Here is a 19,993-nt window from a genome sequence, read left to right as displayed (position 1 = left end):
TTCAATTTTACCTGCGATTTACATATTCGATGAGCCGAAATCCTTGATAGCGCCTCGGACGAATTTACATTGAACAAAAAAGACTTTTAATATCGGAATCGTCAGAGTTTGATGCAAAATGTAAAATAAAAAAGAGAAATTTTATTATGGAAAATTACAAACATGAAAATTGTAGGCAGCGGAGAAAAAAAAATATTGGTTTGATTTATTGTTGCTATGAAATAAAAAAAAATGTAGATAAAATTGATGCATTACCAAAAAATACTATAATCAATTCAAATCTGAATATTTATAGAGGATATTAAGAGCGATAGTCGGTAATTCTATTATAATTCAACGACAATAGTTAAATTTTCTTAAAAAATATATATACGTATACATTTTTAAAATCCACCTTTTATATATAAGGTTAATCCACATACTGGTATAAGCAAACAAACACCACTTGCAAGAGCACGAGTTGATAGTCTGCCTGTTGAGTGCGAATACGAGCCAATGAGAGACATAATTTCAGTATAGGACTTATTTTACACAAATATAATACAAAACTTTCATTTCCTTTGGAGATTAAGATAACATACAATTAAAATGATGTGAATGAAATAAGTGAATGAAATAAGTAAATAAAATGAGTAAATGAAAAGAGACACTTTTATGGAAAACAATGACTTACTCACTTACCACCAAGTACTCTCTGGAAATAGCTTCATATGTGGATTTATCCAGAGGTGCACTAATAAAGTATATATTTTTAGACTACCAGTCAAAATTATACCTAATTCATAATTTCATTTTGATTGTTTTCCAGTAACTTGTAATATTTCCCGGGCCATCGTTTAGAACTAATCGACGTCGAGGTATTTTCAATTTCACCCCACATTTACATATTCGATGAGGACCAAATCCTCGATAGCGTTGGCATGAATTTTACGTTTAAGAAAAAAATACTTTTGTACCAATGTATTATTTCTTTTTTCTAGTTTACGAGCCTAAATATAGGATTTATCTGGTTAGATAGAAAACGAAAATAAACTTTCTATAAGATTTTTTACTTAAAAATATGACTTTTTTTCCTTATATTAATAAATATTAGATTCACGCTGTTTCCCGCATATAGCGGGGTAGACAGAGATAGCCTAGAGTTCAGAGATTTTATGCTGCCCTTCCGCCCGAATCTAAGACATTGCGTATTTTTTCACAGCGAAAAAAATATCAAAATGTAACGATTTCCAGGAGTAGGGTAAAACCCGGATAGTTGCCTCGGACGGATACTTGCCTCAGTTTCAAATGCTCTATGTTAGACGTGTTTACAGTGTTTCTTTTTGATCATAATAAGAAGCGTCCCCTGCGTAGGACTCGGTGCCGCATCAGCTGTCGAAGTAGGTGCACGAGTTTTGTCCGTGTGAGTAAAAATCTTCCGTGATGATACTTTGACGAGCGTCAGAATTATATTGGCAAGTAATCTCCGTTAAATATAATTATAACTAATTGCGGTTTCAGTAAAATAATTATTTCTTTGATTGCATTATAGTTTAAATTCCACTGTAATAAACGTTTTGTTGTTAAATATGTTTTATTTATTTTGTAAATAAAAAGGGCAAGTATCCGTATCAAAAAGGATAGTTGCCTTACTGTCTTTTGCGGATTGTTGCCCTGGGGCAACTATCCGTAACTAAACATTTTAACGAGCAAACAGATTTTTTTCTTAGTTATTTTTTTTCATTTGGATTTACCTTTTTTTCTTGGTGATATTTTTATTGGGCTTTACTATAGTTTATCTTAAATAAAATAAATTCTCAACAGCAAAATGCCTCGCAATTATAAACGAAAGCCAGGCGTGGTGCCGCGTCACATCAGATAGATAGATAGATCAAGATAGCTTAGCACTTGCATTCGAAGATCTAAATAAAAAACAAAAAAATATCAACGAAATATCCCGGATTTATGGCATATCCTCTCGAACCTTAAGAAATTCAAAATAGCAATATCAATTAGCAAATTCAAAGAAATGAAATACCAACAAAGAAGTTAAAGTTGATAATTATTGTGTAGAATGTTTTGAAAATTATAATTTAACTAAATCAAAATCAGATTGGATACAATGTGAGATGTGTCGAATGTGTGTATAATTTAAATTAAAAAATTACATGTTCAAATTTAAAATTTTAAAACCTTAGTACTTTTAAGTGTTGTTTAGGTACTAATTATAAAGGATCTCAGTAAGTAATTAGAACTGAATACTTATTTAATAGATGCTATGCCAAAGTTAATTCTTATTTTTATTGTTGTTCTACCTTTAAAATAAATAGTAATATTTAATTATTATTTTGGATACTTAATTACCGTTTTGGAGTCTATTTTGTTGTAATTTTATAATTATATTGACTTTGATTAATACTTAATGAAAGATTGTGTTCAATAACAAAAAATGATTACTTAAATTAATATAAGTTCGTTTTTATTTGAAAAAAAAAATAGACAGGCAAGTATCCCCCGAACCATTTTTAACGTTAGGCTAGTATCCGCCATAGTAGGCAACTATCCCCCTTTTTAGAGGCCACGTAAAACAGGCTGTACTCAAAATTAATAATATTTATATTTGAAAAATTGGCTAAGTTAGAAGATTAATATACTATGTTTAAGAACACACATTGAATAGGTAATGTAGTGGTATACATTTCTAACAAAAGAGCTTTTTCAAAAAGTGTGGCAACTATCCGGGTTTTACCCTATATCGAACCCACAACCATCGTGAATTCACTGCGCTACAAATGTCTCATAGAATAAAATAAAAATGTTTACATTTTTATTCGATAACGTACGTAGGAAGGGTGATCCGGATAAACCATCGAGTGGGTACTTGTTTGGCTTGTATAAGTGGTTTTTTAATTGATAAAAAAGTAACCGTCGCATTGCCTACTCACTACTCACTAGCAGTACTCGTATGTATACAGATACGAAGCAGTGTTTACTTTACAGTACCCACTCTGGTTACGGAAACTATGCGAACTATCGTGCAATTAACGGAATCTCAACGGATAACAACGGAAAATAGAATTAAAATTGTTTATATTCTTGTCAATATGTAGTTTTACCTATTGCTGAAACTTTTGACTGAAAACTCGAGGGTTGTCGGTTCGATTTCTCCTCTCGGAGGAATGGGTATGTTAAATTATTATTATTTCCCCGTCTTGGTAGATATAGTGCGGCGTTTAGTTCCACAACTCAATGTTTTGAAAGTTAGGCGTTGCGTGGAAAATGAAATGTCTTAAAATTGCCTTTTCTACAAAATACGACGTGTATGTAAGTTGACAAGAATTAAACTTCATTAAAATAATCATAAGATTTTGCAGCGTGGAGTTCCATTACACACGCAATGTCTCCAGAACTCGCCAGAAAGTGGAGAACGAAAGTATTGTGATGGTAACAGAGTACCTATCTTAACACTAGGTTTCCCTTTTCCCTCTGCCTACACTATTTGCGGGATCAGAGTGAAGCTAAAAAAATATATATAATCAGAAAAACAGGAAACTTATACTATATAATGAAATATTCCTTTTCCTGCTTCTTTCAAAGTCCAAATATTCACACGTGAACTATAATTTCACCAATCGCTGAACCCATACATCTACAAAATAACACGATACACGCACGGTTTACATTCAAACAGTAGTTTAGCAAGCGAATTGGAAATATATGGAACTCGGAAATCTGAGTCGGCTCTCCTTTGTATGTGAATGTGATAGCATTATACTGGGCCTATATCGAGTTAATGGACGCAGGAATGTATTGTATATAGATATGCGAATATCTATTACCTATATATTTGGAGATATATTAGGAGATATTTTGAAAATGGCCTTGAATAAGAATAATTTTATAATAGGTTCAGATGTTCGAGCAAATATTTGTATTCTTCTTGAGATATTTTTTTCTTGATTTTTTCTGGAATTGGCGAAAATCAATGTTAACTAAATGTTAATACAACACTGAAAATATTAAAAAAATCGAACTAACTCATTTAAATTTCAAAATAGGTACTTGGCTAGTATTAGCAAAATTAAATAACTATTTTCATTATTTAAGCAAAAAAAAATACACTGAATACAATATTCAGTTATAAAGAAAGCTTCTAAATAATAAAAAAAATACAGCATAGACAAAAACCGAAAAGAAAGAGGCAAAAGAGAAAATGAGGGATAATAAATATATGAGTCATAACGCAGTCAAAGCACGAGCACGTAATAAATATTCTAAACAGGCCACTCATGTGATATAATCCTTTATTATGCGTATTTTTTTATAAGATAGCAAAAAACACAATTCTTACAGTTATCCTTATACTTATCTTCGCGTAATTTTGACATATACTATGTAAGTTCTATGTTGTCTAGTCGTGGTGCAGGCGTACAGGCGTGATTGTAAATGCGATAGGTTGGGAGTTCGATCTCTATGTGAAGAAATTAATTATTAAACATTTTCTTATTTGATGCAGACAATGGGAAACAGAGTACCTTACCGTTAGGTTCCTTATATTTACCCTGATGTGTCCAGGATATGGAGTGAAACTAAAAAAATATTTATTTTTACAAAATATTATTTTTAACAGCTAGTTGGAAATCCCGGAAAAATGCTGCCAGCGTTTGACGGCAGGAGGTCACGGATATAGTCTGCGATCACAGAAAATTGTCCAAGCTAAAGAGGCTGATATACAATGTCAGCATAATCCAAGCAGTGCTTTTTTAAGGTAGCGAATGCTGGCCAGCTGTTTGTGTTTCAGTACACCCAGAAGCTTCAATTTATGGAAATAAAGATGATGTAATGGATGTGCAGCAAAACGCATTCTGACCCCATACTTTACCTTTATTCATTCGAGGTGGTCTTGGAGTCCATGACAACAAATAAACTTTAAGAGCGTTGCCCGAGATAGCACGATAGAAAGATAATCCCATCTTTAATTCTTATCATTCCGTTCCCATCATTCCGTTTCCAGTGTTAGGTTCCGCCAGGAAATTAAACGCCTGGCTTTTTGCCTAAATACATATCCCTCCTCCTGGCATTTATCCCGGCTATTGCCACTTTGCACGGTCTTTTGCGTCCTCGGTGGTTAGACCATTGGCTCTCATGTCCTGCATCACGACATCCAGCCAGCGCTTCCTTGGGCGTCCAGGAGGTCTCACTCCAGGAACTTCCGTGACGTGAAGCTCCTGAGTGTGCCGAGATAATGCCGGCCAACATTCGCTGCCGTATAAAAGAACGGGTCGGATGATGCTCTTGTATATCAGCCCCTTGAGCTTGGGCGGTATTCTGCGGTCGCAGACCACACCAGTGACCTCCCGCCATTTGGCCCAGGCAGCGCTTATCCGCCCTTGGACATCGTGATCGATGCCTCCAGACTCGTGCATAACGGATCCAAGGTACCTGAACTTCTTCGACTTAACGGCTGGCTCAGGACCTATAAGGATGGTGCTCGAGTCCCGGCTCCCGCAGGCCATGTACTCTGTCTTCGACACATTTAGTTTAAGACCGCCGTTCTCAAGCCTACCCTTCCAGAGGTTCACTTTACGCTCCAGCGTCAGTCGGTTCTCGGCAATGAGTGCTATGTCGTCGGGATACATCATCAGCTATGGAGGCTGGTCCTGGATGTGAGCCGAGACAGTATCGAGCTAAATAAATAGACCTATCTACATATATCATGTTATATAATAAATCGTAAATCTCTATATTACAAAGCTATGTTTTATAATAATAGACTCAAGGTCAAAAACAATTCTTAAATGCTGATAAACTGAAGTTATTCCGGAAACAAAGGCAGCGTACAGGTGTGGCGTGATTCTGAGCCTAATTAAAACTTTTTGCCGAATTGCTTATCGGGACGATTTATTATAGGTTTGTGGAAGGTTAATTGTAAGGAATATCTCGAAATTACTTAAATTTTATTAGAACAAAAAAATGTAATCTAGCGAAACTTTTCTAATAAATTATATTTTGTTAATTATATCTTGCGTTATATAATCAATAAAATATAAAAAGCTAAATACTGGCGAATAGTCACATTCATCTTAATATAAGTTATTATCAGATATCGGCGGCGGTTCTATCCCTACTCGAAGGAATCAATGATACCCGGCGTTTAGTTCCGGCACGCGACTCGCAATGCCTTTAAAAATTCAGCAGAGAGTTAGGAACGGAGTGAACGAATGCAGGATACAGCGTGAAGTTGAAGTTATTATAAGTTACTTTTGTACTAAGATACTTAAGCTATTTTACAGGGAAATAATAAATAGAATCAAATATATATCTATACATAAGTGATCAAGGAAAATGTTTTCAAAGCTATAAATATATAAAAAAGATTTGAAGAAGGACATTGTTTAGATATAGATATACCTAAACCTAAGTACATTTGTAGTTAATGTACTTATTGAGGTCAAAGAAGTGCAGTAGAAAACTATTTGTTTGTAAACGTAATGATTGTGGATTCAATAAATTATTTTCATTTCCTCCTCCTGGTAAGATAAGTTGCGGCGTTCAGTTGAGGGTTAAATCTTGAAGTTGATACTTTTATCATCATCTTTAACGTAAAATATAGTACAAAATATATATACTATTTAATATCGCGTAATATCATTTATCTCAATCTATCTACATACTCGTATATAGCTATACAAAGTCAACCAATCAAGAATTTTCTTATCAATAATAGCTTAAGTAATTTTCCTTTCGTTAAGTATTAAAACTATTTATTTTATATACTAACTTCTATAACAGTTTTATAACATTAACTTAATAAATGTTATATTATATAACAAATTTATTTAAGAGGAACGAAGCGATCTTTTTGACATATTGATATAGAAATAAGTGACATTGACTTATCATATCTTTATCTACGCAAGAAATAAAGTGAAATGCCACTCGTTTCTGCACTTTTATAATATTAGCGAAAAATGCCTCATAGAGCTTAAAAAGAATATTTAGAATAAAGAAAATAATTAAAAGTGCTGTAAAAAAACGTAAGCATCTATAACAATAAAGATTTGATTAATAAAAAAAAATATCTAAAACTGATTATATAAAGATAATTAGAATAGATTAGATATTATACTTAAAAAAATCTTTGGCCAACAGGGCGAAAAATATATTATAATTTTTATTTCTTTTTTATTATGATTTTTTTTTCTTGTAAGAATACAATGAAGAAAAGTATAAATCTATCATTTATGCATGCATGCAGTATCCCGCATATAGCAGGGTAGCTGTTGCGTGTTGAGTGGTGGAGCTCAACGCCGCGATTTTCCTCGTTACCAGAGCGACGAAATGAAAATATTATATAGTTAAATTTTTCCAGTGGGAATCGAACCCACAACAGTCGAGCGATTTTACCTCTGCTCCACTATAGGCGTCAGTTTAGTTACTTATTTTATTATTATAATACTATAATTATTTCGCCATTTTAACACTTAATGCTTGCAAATGGATGGAAAACTGAATCGAGTAATATACTATCGTAGGTAATATGTAAAATAACTAGTAAATTGTGTAAAAAAATAAATATTTATTTAGAGCATGTAGAGACTACATAAACACACTCTAAGTAATTTATGGAGAGTCTTAATGAATGACCTGTCGGGTATCGAACCCGTACCTCGACGGTTCTGGATTCGATTTCCATCCAAGGGAACCTCGCTCTAGTAACAAGACAACACGCGGCGTTGAGCTTCGCCATTGAAAACGCAACGCCAATAGAAATCGACGGTGCGTGGAGAACAGAGTGCCTTAAAACTAGGTTCCCTCTGCCTTCTCTGATATATTCGGAATAAAGCCTGAAGTTAAAAAATCATAGTGAACTTCCTTAAAATCGACATTTAAGTGAAACCGAGATGAGTGAGTAGTATACAATAAAATATAGATAACACTCACTCGAGTCGAGTATCGATAGTTATCTCTGATTTTATATTCTTAGCGCATTTTCATCGTCGCTTTAAGAACATTTATGTTTAAACATGAGGTTATATGTTTACGTTTTATTATTGTTTAGTGTGTGTGAGTGCAAGGTGTTCACGAGATGCCGCCTGGCTACGGAGCTGATGAAAACTAAATTAATTGGAAAAACTTTCTTGGGAAATTGTAAGTGAATGAAATCATAATGTATTATATTGATATAGCTGTAGGTTCGAATCCAAACGTATTATTATGACATGTTTATATTAGCATCACCTTACTTATTATTTACGTACGAGTATCAGTAAATGCAAGATAATCTTGCAACGTTGTTTTGACGCACTTCTTATCGCCCAATTTGCTTGAAAAATTGTACACGTGTTCAAATACGATGATTATACTTTATTTATGTTATATGAATCAACTAACTTAGTTTTAATTTGACAAGGGAATTGACGAGAAAGTATTAGGAAAAAGTACTGTTTTTGCTATATTTAGTGATTGAATATGAAGAAGCCGATCGTGGTGCAGGGCACATCGTTAACTTCTGCCACTCAACACGCAATGTCTCCAGAATTCGGTCGAAAACAGGCAACGTACGTAGTGTCTTAACACTAGATTTCCACATTATATCAACCTACACTGCTATGTTCTTGATACAAAATGAAGCTGAAAAAATTTCAAACATTTTCTTTACTTTGCAAGCATAATGTGCAATAACAAATAAAAAGTAAAAAGAGTAGGTATAGACTCAATTAGATGCAATTGTTAATAATAATATGTTTAATAGCAAATTCTTAGTACACATTAAATTTACTGATTAAATCTCCCGCGATTCAATTGTCTATATGATTATACAGGTGTTTATCATATATCTATTTTAACATATTTTAAATTGATTATATATTTTTGTGGACCCGTGTGGCGCAGTGGGACATCGTTCGAGTAAGCTCTGGTTGTGGGGGGGATTTCCACTAGGGGAATGAGTTATTTTCATTTTCCCGCTTTGGCAAGCCAAGAGTCAGAATTCGACGCACTCCTTTTGTCTTGTTAGCAGACCAATAAAATGAAAATATTTCATACGCTACGCTACGACAGCTTCTATGCAGTGTTATCCTACTAATATTATAAATGTGAAAGTTTGTGAGAATGGATGTTTGTTCCACTTTTACGCGAAAACTACAGAACGGAACAGAATTTAGATGAAACTTTAAAGTACATAGCTTATACATAAGAATGACACACTATTTTTTACGTAAAGATTTTTGTATATTTGGCATTACATTTAAGTGTGTGAAGCCGCGTTTGTTCCGATAGTTCTTATTATATGGCTTACAATGTTTTAAAATAAACGAAAAATGGGAGAAAGAAAGAAAAAACTAAACAGGCATTGTACTGTACCTATGTATGTATTTGTGCATTTAAAGTATCAGTTTTTTTCTAGTACCTAATCCATTTGTGATTTAGCACAGTCGACTGTATTTTAAGGAAAATAGGTACGACTTTTCTGATTTATGGTTTTCATGTCTTAGATAATGAAATAAAAATGATTGGCTTCGTAGGCAAAAGAAAATATCTTCATGGAAATAATATAAATTTAAAATTAGTTTCCTTTTATTTATAAGGATATTTATTTGTGCCTAGGCCTCGTGACTCGGGACATAGGTACCTATATTAGAACGGATTGTCTTAACAGTATGTTCTCTTTACCTACTCTGCTAGCTAGCGTGTAAATAAAAAAAAATAACAATGAAAAGAAAAACACTTTAATAGAACGATGAGTAACAGCAGTTATCGCTGTAACACATTATTAAAATTAAAAACATAGTCCTTACATGCAATACGTGCTCGCCGTGTTAAACGTCGGAAAACCCCATATTCTAAAAAAAACACTATTAATTACACTCATCCGGTTACTAAGTACGCGGCATTAGATGTTTTCGTTTATAAATATTTTTAAAATTTTGCTGTATCCTGCAGATAGCAGGGTTGGCAGAGGGTTCCCCACTTTCCTCTGAATTAGAGTTATTGTGTATTTAGTGGAGGAACTGAACGACGCGATTCGTCGTCGTCGAAAAAATCCTTTTATTGCAAATGCTTGAGATTAGTTAGCAACTAATCCTAAATATTGCAATAGTTCCCTAAAGTTTAAGTTTAAGTTTTCAGTTAGTTAACTGAACTAAAAAAAATCCAATCCAATCCATCCATAGTTCTGCTAGTTCAAATTTTGCTTCTGAAAATTTAATCATGAAAAATAGTCTACTATTTGAGTTCAAATTTTGACTTTGATATAGTACTTTTTGTATAATTAAAACACTCCGTTCAACATTTTGCATTGTGTGTTGAGTAGAAAACTCAACACCGTACTCGTGACCAGAGCGAAGAAATGAAAATATTAAATTCAATTTCTCGAGTGGGTATTGAACCCACTACCCGTCGTGTTTATAGTCTCACATTGTTCCCATGCGCGACGACTGGCCTCTATAGATACAGTATTTGTATATAATTTATTAAAATAAGTCGAGTTCCTATGTGCATATATAAACTTACTGACATTTTCGTGTTCATTTTACTTTAACAATGCGTGCGAATTGAATAAAGATTATTTAAATTTAAATACAAATGACTGCTAGAGTACTGTACGTGACAGAATTATTACTTATAAATACTTTTTTTAAATCATTAAATACTGTTACTCACAAAATAACAGCCCGTTTGGGAGAGGGCACAAGCGTGTGCTTGTAAACGCAACGGTTGTAGGTTCGATTCCCATTTAAGGAAAAATTAATACTTTGTCACTCTGGTAACAAGGCAAATAGCGTGACGTTGAACTTCGCCTCTCAAAGTGCAGTCCTCGAAAATTCGGCGGAAAGTGGAGAACGCAGTGTCTTTTACGGTTACTAGTGACTACTCTAGGGAATGCTTCTATAAGTAGCGTGAAGCTGAAAATAAAGAATATAATAAAAAAAAATAACAAATAGGTAGATGTTTATTTTATATCATTATCGTTGCCACTATAGGAAAAAAAAAACATCTGTATAATTCACCTTTGGCGATACTTTGTAACGTTACATTAAATAAGCAATAAACATACACCCATAGTAGTTAAATGTGAAAAAATCTATAGTATAATATATGTCGCCGCGATCCTTATTGTGGGTACATAATAATATTGTCGATACACTTATTTAAATTCCTTTTACGAACAATGATTTCATTGTAATGTAGTTACTTTGAATTCTACTATTTTATGCCATTATTATGAGTTTAATTATGTTTTTAAATATTACATTGAATTTAGAAATAAAATAAGAGTGAATAAATACTGTGAATATTAAATAATAAATTAATAGTTTTGTATTTGTCACCTACAGATCACGCCACTTTAGGCGCGTCATCGTTTACCATAGAATGACTCATAGTCAACGTTATATAAAGGGCCGCACGGGCATTGTACGCTGGGTCGAGGCTCTACCACGGCTCGGAGCACTACTTGTGCTCCACCGCTGGCTAACCTCGACCATCTTAATTATAAATGTAGTTAAGACTTATTTATAATTATCTACTTGGAGTTGAGGCTCTGGTGTGGTCAGATGCGCTACTCGTGCTCTGCCACATAACCTCGACTATTCGGATAATTGATTATTCAGTTAATCAATTATTATTGTAGTTACGAATGTCGTTAAGACCTATTTGTAGCTATACTGGGCTGGAGCAGTGAAAGGCGAGCGTCAGTTACTGTAAAGGGGCCCCTGAAGCCTACAATTGTGGTCGCAAGTCCACGGCACTGCTCCGAGCTTCACACATCATTTAAAGAGTAAGATAACATAACATTATTTATTTACCCACCTACTTTGTTATTTATTACACTTATAATTATAACCCCTCATAATTGGTTTACTTTGAAATCGTTCAGTTAAGCTTTTAGTTATTATTTGGTTTATTTATTTACTCAAGATTTATTTATTTGTTCACTTCACTATTTATGTCAAAATTACCTTGCTAAAAGTATTTGTACATGTGTTATGTGTTCACATACGAGTGGAACCAAAGGCCAGGACGTGGTCAAAGGTTCTACTCGTTTATTTTTTATGCCTATTACCCCCCTTCTCCGACATCAGAAGTGGGATCGGATTGCACTCCGATCTCAATCGCTTCCTCTTAACCTTCGGTTCCACCTGTCACTATTTATTTCTAAAACTTTGTAAACTTTGTACAAAACTTCTAAAGCCGTAAAAACATCTTTGACAATAGCAGGTTATTTTTACTACGTTAAATAAAACCGGTTTATAGTTATTCTATAAAGACTACATTTCCAAGTGGAAAAATATTTATTTTGAAACAAAATAAATAATAAAATTATTATTCTAAAATAAAACGTCATTTGTAAAAAAAAAAATGTCACTAGTAATTTTCTGATAAGTTTTAAATTTTTATCACTGTATCCGGTAAAGCTAAAGAACAAAAAAGTGGAAAAATATTATTTTGTTCAAACAGAATAAATAATAAGATTATCGTTCTATGTTAAAAATATCACTGATAATTTCTTCTTCTAAGTTTTAAAATTTTTAAAGACTATATTCGATAAAGCTATAGCACATAAATGCTTAAATAGTGATTTTCACTATTTGACCCCGAAATCCAGATTTAAATGTTTATAATTACGTTTATAAAAGATAAGGTAATAAAATATTTATTTAGACTCCATTAACATTTATTGTTTTTTAAATTTCAAAATACAATGGCGGAAGCTAGCCTTCAGCTACATCATACTAAGGTTGCCATTTGTTGTTCCGTGCCAGTGCAGGAATTGCTTAATATAATGCTACTTAGTTTTATATTAAAATAATTATTAAAATTATCAATATTATTTAGAAATTATTTTTTAATAATTTATTTCGTATTTTAAATAATAATTTATTTCGTTTTCGTAGGTTCCCGTGTAATATAATAAGACTCGTTTCTATTTATTTTTGTTACTATTTTTATGTGTAACAAAATAATTAAATAAATGAATTATTAATTATTATTAATATTAAGAGTTGTGAATTATTATTAATAAAATGAATTTTCAATTATCTGTGTAAACAAAAATCGAAACATAACTGCCGGAAGTTAAGTGTTTAAAATTATTTAGATGTTTATACGATTTTTATTTGTAACAAAATAATTAAACAAATAAAAATAATAATAAAAATCTTCATTAAGAATTTTTCCAAAAGTGGTCTAATGGTAAGCAAAAATCAAAACGTAATCGGCGGAAGTCAAGTCGTGTTATGTTTACCTTTAATTTTGAATGATAATTAAGTGTTTAAAATTATTTAGATGTTTATACGATTTTTATTTGTAATAAAATAATTAAACAAATGAAAAAATAATAAAAATCTGAATTAAGAATTTTCCAAAAGTGGTCATCTAACTAGCGGAAGTTAAGTCGTGTTATGTTTACATTAATTTTGAGTGATAATTAAGTGTTTTAATATATTTAGATGATGTTTAATATTAATTTTATCATTAATTGAATTTTTAAAATCGTCTTAAATATTACGTGTAATTTTACATAGATGTAAAATTGTTGTGCGCCAGTATTTAAACATACTATCAAGATAGATTCTTTTAAGATTGGAAACAAACAAATACATAAGTTTTTAATATTACTTATGATGAAAATATTACTGGTAGTAAAATTAAAAGTACTATCCTAGTTCAGTATCATTTTGTTTAAAATTTTGAATAAAGTTTTGTGAATGGCTCTTTTGCCATGCATTATTTCTAAATTTTTAGAACTTTTTAATTTTCACGGATTTTGTGATGATGGATTACTACGAATAAATTAAAGTTGTTTTGTCACCGCACTGTGATGCCAGTCTTAATCATTTTGAGAATAATTAACAAAATATAGGATGGGCGAGCGGATGCTATAATACAAAATAGACGATCACATGATCAGCAATTGCCATGAGCTACTCGACCTAGTGAAGTTATTCCGGCGGCCGTGTCGCCCTCTGACGATGAAAAAGCTATATTCTAGCGCTTCGACATAAATGTGCAACATTACTGTGTGCACAAGAGCATTAACAAAAAGAGAAGAACAAAACAAACAAAAGAAGAAAAAAAAAAAAAAAAAAAAATTGTAAGGCGTATAGTACTTCAGTAATTCGATTATTTTTGTAATAAAAAAGAAATGCTATTGAGAGTGTGGTACTCTTTAATGAACAATTAAAATATGCTGCCATGAGGCACTTGTTCTTTTCTTAATGTTATTATTTATATTGATACTGTTGTCATGTGTAATGAGCAGTATAAACAAAAAAAAAAATAATAAAAAAAATAAAAATAAAATAAATAAAAAAAAAAAAAAAATAAAAAAAAATAAGTGCTATTGGTGCGTGGAGCAACCAAATTAGTCACTCGGTTATTATTTATGTTGATACTGTTGTCATGTGGAATGACCAGTATACATTTAAAAAAAAAAAGAAAAAGATGCTATTAGTGCGTGGAGCAACTAATAAGCCAGTTATCAGTTATCCTTTCCTGAAAGAATTAAGATCCTCTGTGTACGACGGCGTAAGAGACCGCCCATGGCACAGCATCAACCTTACTCTCTCCTTATCCTTTAGATCCTTTTCTTCTTTAGGACCCCTGTTTTATACAGCATCAACCTATCACCGCCCTATCCTTCCCTAATAACTTTGTCATACTGTTTTCATGTGGAATGAGCAGTTACTATCTCTAATTACAATTATTTATTAGTACTATTGTTATTGAAGTTTTAACAAAAGTGAATATGAAGTTCTGAAGTGAATATGAAGTTTTGACGGAGGCAAATACGTAACGAGGCGACGCAGAGCACGCGTCGCATGTCAGTATGGCCGTGTCGCCGCGATCCTTATTGTGGGTACATAATAATATTGTCGATACACTTATTTAAATTCCTTTTACGAACAATGATTTCATTGTAATGTAGTTACTTTGAATTCTACTATTTTATGCCATTATTATGAGTTTAATTATGTTTTTAAATATTACATTGAATTTAGAAATAAAATAAGAGTGAATAAATACTGTGAATATTAAATAATAAATTAATAGTTTTGTATTTGTCACCTACAGATCACGCCACTTTAGGCGCGTCATCGTTTACCATAGAATGACTCATAGTCAACGTTATATAAAGGGCCGCACGGGCATTGTACGCTGGGTCGAGGCTCTACCACGGCTCGGAGCACTACTTGTGCTCCACCGCTGGCTAACCTCGACCATCTTAATTATAAATGTAGTTAAGACTTATTTATAATTATCTACTTGGAGTTGAGGCTCTGGTGTGGTCAGATGCGCTACTCGTGCTCTGCCACATAACCTCGACTATTCGGATAATTGATTATTCAGTTAATCAATTATTATTGTAGTTACGAATGTCGTTAAGACCTATTTGTAGCTATACTGGGCTGGAGCAGTGAAAGGCGAGCGTCAGTTACTGTAAAGGGGCCCCTGAAGCCTACAATTGTGGTCGCAAGTCCACGGCACTGCTCCGAGCTTCACACATCATTTAAAGAGTAAGATAACATAACATTATTTATTTACCCACCTACTTTGTTATTTATTACACTTATAATTATAACCCCTCATAATTGGTTTACTTTGAAATCGTTCAGTTAAGCTTTTAGTTATTATTTGGTTTATTTATTTACTCAAGATTTATTTATTTGTTCACTTCACTATTTATGTCAAAATTACCTTGCTAAAAGTATTTGTACATGTGTTATGTGTTCACATACGAGTGGAACCAAAGGCCAGGACGTGGTCAAAGGTTCTACTCGTTTATTTTTTATGCCTATTACCCCCCTTCTCCGACATATATATAAGTATGAAATTATAATTTATAACCAGTTTATTTTTTTGCACTCCCACTAAAATATTTAACTAATAATCGCAATTCCGCTATATTCTCCATACATTGCTTTCTACCAATTGAACTCAATAGAAAATTTCCGTACAAAATCATCAATGTACGTAAAATATGTTGAAATCTCCAATGTTGTGATAACATTTCGATCAGCTGACATTGACATTTAAACTCGCTACCACTGTCTCAGTAATCGCGATGCGGTACACATGGCTCATAGTGGCTTGCGTGTTTATAAGTGTAGCACACAGTAAGAGATACGAGACGAGATGCAAGCTCGTCCGCGAGCTGGTTAGAGTGGGATTTCCACAGCATTTGTACTTTGGACAATGTAAGTTTTGGTTGTTTTAGTTTGGTTTGGTTGTTTTAGTTTTAGGCCAGTGGTTGCTCAGGGGTTCAAGTAATCATGACAGGTTGTGAGTTCATTCCCGGGGGATGAAATGTTTAAAATTTTCATTTTCTTGCTCTGGTAACAAGAATTCGACGAAGATTCTTAATGGGAACTGAGTGTCCTAGGTTTAGGTTTCCAGGTTCTGCTTACTCTGCTTGCAGGATTAAGCGTTAAGCTAAGAAATAAATATAATGATATAAAATATACAATTATAAATAGTAATTAAATAATTTAAGACTATATCTTTTCTTAACACTTCCTTTACTTTTAAATATTCACTCTCGAATGTCCGACCGTGACAATGTCAATGCATAATATACTTAGTCTACAGTCAACTAAAGGAATATTTAGACATTAAGTTCTTTCTCTCTGTCTACTTGTTACTATATTTTCATTTATTTATTAAATAAATATTATATTAAATAATTTACTTACTACTATATTTTCAATTACATAGTAGAGTAGTAATTTAACTATGACGTAACAAGGCAAAACATTAATTATGCTAATTAACTTTTTTGTATTGTTAGTTAATAAGTACTCTGTACTTTATTCGATTCTACTTTGCAGAGGTTAATTTTTACATTAAATTTGTGCTTGATCAGATTCGGCAAATTCCTTACATATTTTTTCTTTTTCGCACTTTCACGCGTATCCCGTGCGAGTGTTAAAACACAACCCTCTCCACTTTCCGTCGGCAGGAAGAGCTATATCGTGATATATCAATGACAACAAAAAACGAACGACGAAATGGATGTTTAATAAATTTTAACAATTTTAATCAAACGGTTAATGATTAGAAATTTGACTTAGCTATTTTTTACCATCAGGCACCAAACCATATAAGAAACTTATAGTCCAGGTCAAACTGGAAGTAATCTAATTTGCAAGTTTATTAAAACTTGTGCGAAAAAAAATTCGAGCTTGAATTTTATCCCGAGTAAACACAGAACTTGGCACCCATGTAAATCTCACATTTTGATGGGATGGGCTATAGCCCATATAGGCCCATATATGGGCTATAGCCCATATAGCTCATAGACTAATCTTATAAGATTTGTCATATAAAAATATTCAATTGTAATCGGATCCGACTGCGACTTGGGTTTTCAAGCAAAATGGACGACGGGAAGTGAGTTAAAGTAGTATAGGAAGATTTTATTAATAAATTGTTTCAAAGATAGAATAGAAGGAAAACGTTTTAATTTTATTTTATTTTAAAATCTTTATTAATTTTGAATTAAGTTTTCCTTGTGGCTGTATATAAAGGAAATTATTATACGACCTACGACTGTTCTGTCATTTTATGTCATCTGAAAATTAGACTAGAACAATGTAGATTGTTTCGTTTTTACTAAGATTATCTATACATTTAAATTTATAGATGTGTTTTTTCACTTATTACTGTCTCTATTTTCTTTAGTAAATGTTTAAAAATAATATTGAGACCAAACGTGCAGAGGGACACAAACGTGTGACTGTTAATACTAAGGTTGTGAGTTCGATTCTCACTTGAGGGATCTCTATAATTAATTTTTTGATTTATTCTCTCTGGCTTCGAAGCAAAAAACGCAATGCCTCCAGTATTCAGCTGAAACACTAGGCTCCCTCTGCCTCTTACTACTTCTGGTTTACAGCGTGAAGTGTAAAAAAAATGTTTATAAGTAATGCGTAGTGTTGAAATATAATTTTAATTATAATTTTATTTTCTCCGATGTGATTTATACCCACTACCATTGTGTTCCCCACCCATTGTACCCACTCCCAGTACCCACTACCACAGCAATCACAAAGATGTATTTTATAGCACATATGAATGTTTTTTCATATAATAACAGTATATACATTTTCTTTTATTAGAATGTTTTAACTGAATTAAAACTTGTCGCCAAAGTATAAAAGTTCTACACCGCGCTAGAGTAATGATACCACAAAAATATTACTTTAACTTATTTCCACTTCATTTGCATAAAAATATGAATAATTTATTTACTTAGTAGTTTTGTTATTTAAAATTCATTTTAAAAGTTTTTTTTTGTTTGTTTGTTTGAACGTAACTTGTGGGAGATTTAATGTTGGCAACATTAAATTAAATTTACTTTTAGTTTTAAATGAATAACTTAACGTTTTCTTTTTATTTTCATGGCCTAAATAGAAATTTATTAAACGAGAAAATTGTTTGGCTTAAATATTTAATTTACCAATCGTTACTTTATAAAGAAAGATATTATTTAATTGCTATCTGTATATACCATATTACATAAACCACTGACAATGTCAACCAATGTGAACCAATTACATTTTTTTAATGTCTTTTCAGGGGTGTGTCTTATTGAAAAAGTAAGCAACAGAAATACTGCGGCTTTCGTAGTTACGCCAAGTGGCAAGAAGTTTTATGGACTTTACCAGGTAAGAATTTATATTCTTTATTTCTTTTTCTTAAAAATATAATTCGAAAATATAATTCATATAATTCGTATAATAATCAATGAGCGGTGTTTAGCTCCGCAATACATACACAATATCTCGGACGTAAGTGGGCGGTGTGGCGGAGCGTGGGGAACGAAGTGTCCTAAAAATAGGTTCCCTCTGCCGACCTTGTTATATGCGGGATATATAGTCAAACTAAAAGAATAAAAAACATATTATCGTTCAATATATATTTGTAACAAACAACCCTACATACAATTCTACCCAAAACGTATCTGAATAAATCTCAAGATACGGCACAAAAACAGTTTGTCAACAAGACATTTTATAAGTATAAAATACGTCCAATATATTCACATACCAACATATATTTAGATTCCAGCCAGATGGTGCAGGGAGGGCAAAAAAGGGGGCGAGTGTAATATTGCTTGCGAATGTGAGTACCAGCTTCTGCTCTTATCTTTACTTAGCCTTCATTTCAGGGTTCTTACGGTTAATGAGAATTATGTATTAAGGTAGAATTTATATGAAACTCATATTATAATTAGTTTTTATTTTCTATATAGCTTTTATTTTTATTTTCTGAGTCCATTCGGGGGAATGGATTATTATTTAAATTTTTCTTGTCCTGGTACGAAAACAAATCGCGCCATTTCACATGGAATGTTTTGAAAATTGGATGGAAAATGTGTTTAGCTTTTGAGTTTATGACTTATTGAGACTCCTAAAACTACGTTCTCTCTGCCTACTTAGAGGACCTAAAACTTGGCCAGTGATTGGTGGAAAGGAAGGAGGAATATAATTTTAAGACACTCCACTACTTCTCCACTTTCCACTCGTCCTCTACTCCACTCGTCCTTCACTTTTCTCCAAACATTGCAGGCATTGCGTATTGAGTGGTGGAACTCAATACTGTACCTTGCCACGTTACCAGGGCACGATAATAAAAATATTTCTTTTTTGAATTCATTAAATGGGAATCGATTCTACGACCAACAATCTCTCGCTTGTGCCCCAGCGCTTTACCATAATAAACCTCATAATAATTAAAGATATCATTCATTATATTCTCCATAAAAAAATCAACTGTACAATTCAAAAGCAAAACCAACTAGAATTACTCTAACAACATAAGTTCGTATTTCCTAATTGAAATCTAAGACGACTAGATGAGTGATAGCAGCGCTCAGCGCTTGATCGATCGCAGTTATAAGCCAATTTCTAAGTAAGGAATGCTAAAGCTACTTCGTATTAACAAATATATTAACGTTAAATGGTTCTGATTTCTAAGACTTAGGTCGTGGATTTATATCCGGAGTACC

At 32.5% G+C, this 19,993-nt stretch overlaps 1 protein-coding gene across 2 annotated transcripts; it reads left to right on the top strand.

Annotated features, from left to right (window-relative positions):
• Positions 1 to 7,958: 7,958 nt before the first annotated feature.
• Positions 7,959 to 19,653, top strand: LOC146535175 (lysozyme-like). Of its 2 annotated transcripts, none has more exons than XM_085191217.1 (3): positions 7,959 to 8,130; positions 18,562 to 18,650; positions 19,047 to 19,205. In XM_085191217.1, exons 1-3 carry the CDS (start codon positions 8,007 to 8,009, stop codon positions 19,188 to 19,190), a joined length of 357 nt encoding a protein of 118 aa, XP_085047343.1. In that variant the 5' UTR covers positions 7,959 to 8,006; the 3' UTR covers positions 19,191 to 19,205. The 2 variants fall into 2 exon arrangements, with proteins under 2 accessions (XP_085047343.1, XP_085047342.1); XM_085191216.1 differs by lacking the exon at positions 7,959 to 8,130 and adding an exon at positions 16,023 to 16,181 and having other exon boundaries at positions 19,047 to 19,653.
• The last annotated feature ends 340 nt before the right edge of the window (positions 19,654 to 19,993 follow it).

Source organism: Heliconius melpomene, chromosome 10 (genome assembly GCF_056956725.1).
Source record: "Heliconius melpomene rosina isolate 202511_hmr_F chromosome 10, ASM5695672v1, whole genome shotgun sequence".
NCBI classification, from domain to species: domain Eukaryota; kingdom Metazoa; phylum Arthropoda; class Insecta; order Lepidoptera; family Nymphalidae; genus Heliconius; species Heliconius melpomene.
The sequence above is the reverse complement of the archived record's forward strand: the minus strand, read 5'-3'. Positions and strand labels throughout refer to the sequence as shown.

Excerpts from the sequence above, each read along its gene's own strand:
- LOC146535175 (XM_085191216.1), top strand. The coding sequence starts at position 16,049 with ATGCGGTACACATGGCTCATAGTGGCTTGCGTGTTTATAAGTGTAGCA. Across the intron at positions 16,182-18,561 it reads GCATTTGTACTTTGGACAAT|GGGTGTGTCTTATTGAAAAA; the intron begins GTAAGTTTTGGT and ends ATGTCTTTTCAG. Across the intron at positions 18,651-19,046 it reads AGTTTTATGGACTTTACCAG|ATTCCAGCCAGATGGTGCAG; the intron begins GTAAGAATTTAT and ends ACATATATTTAG.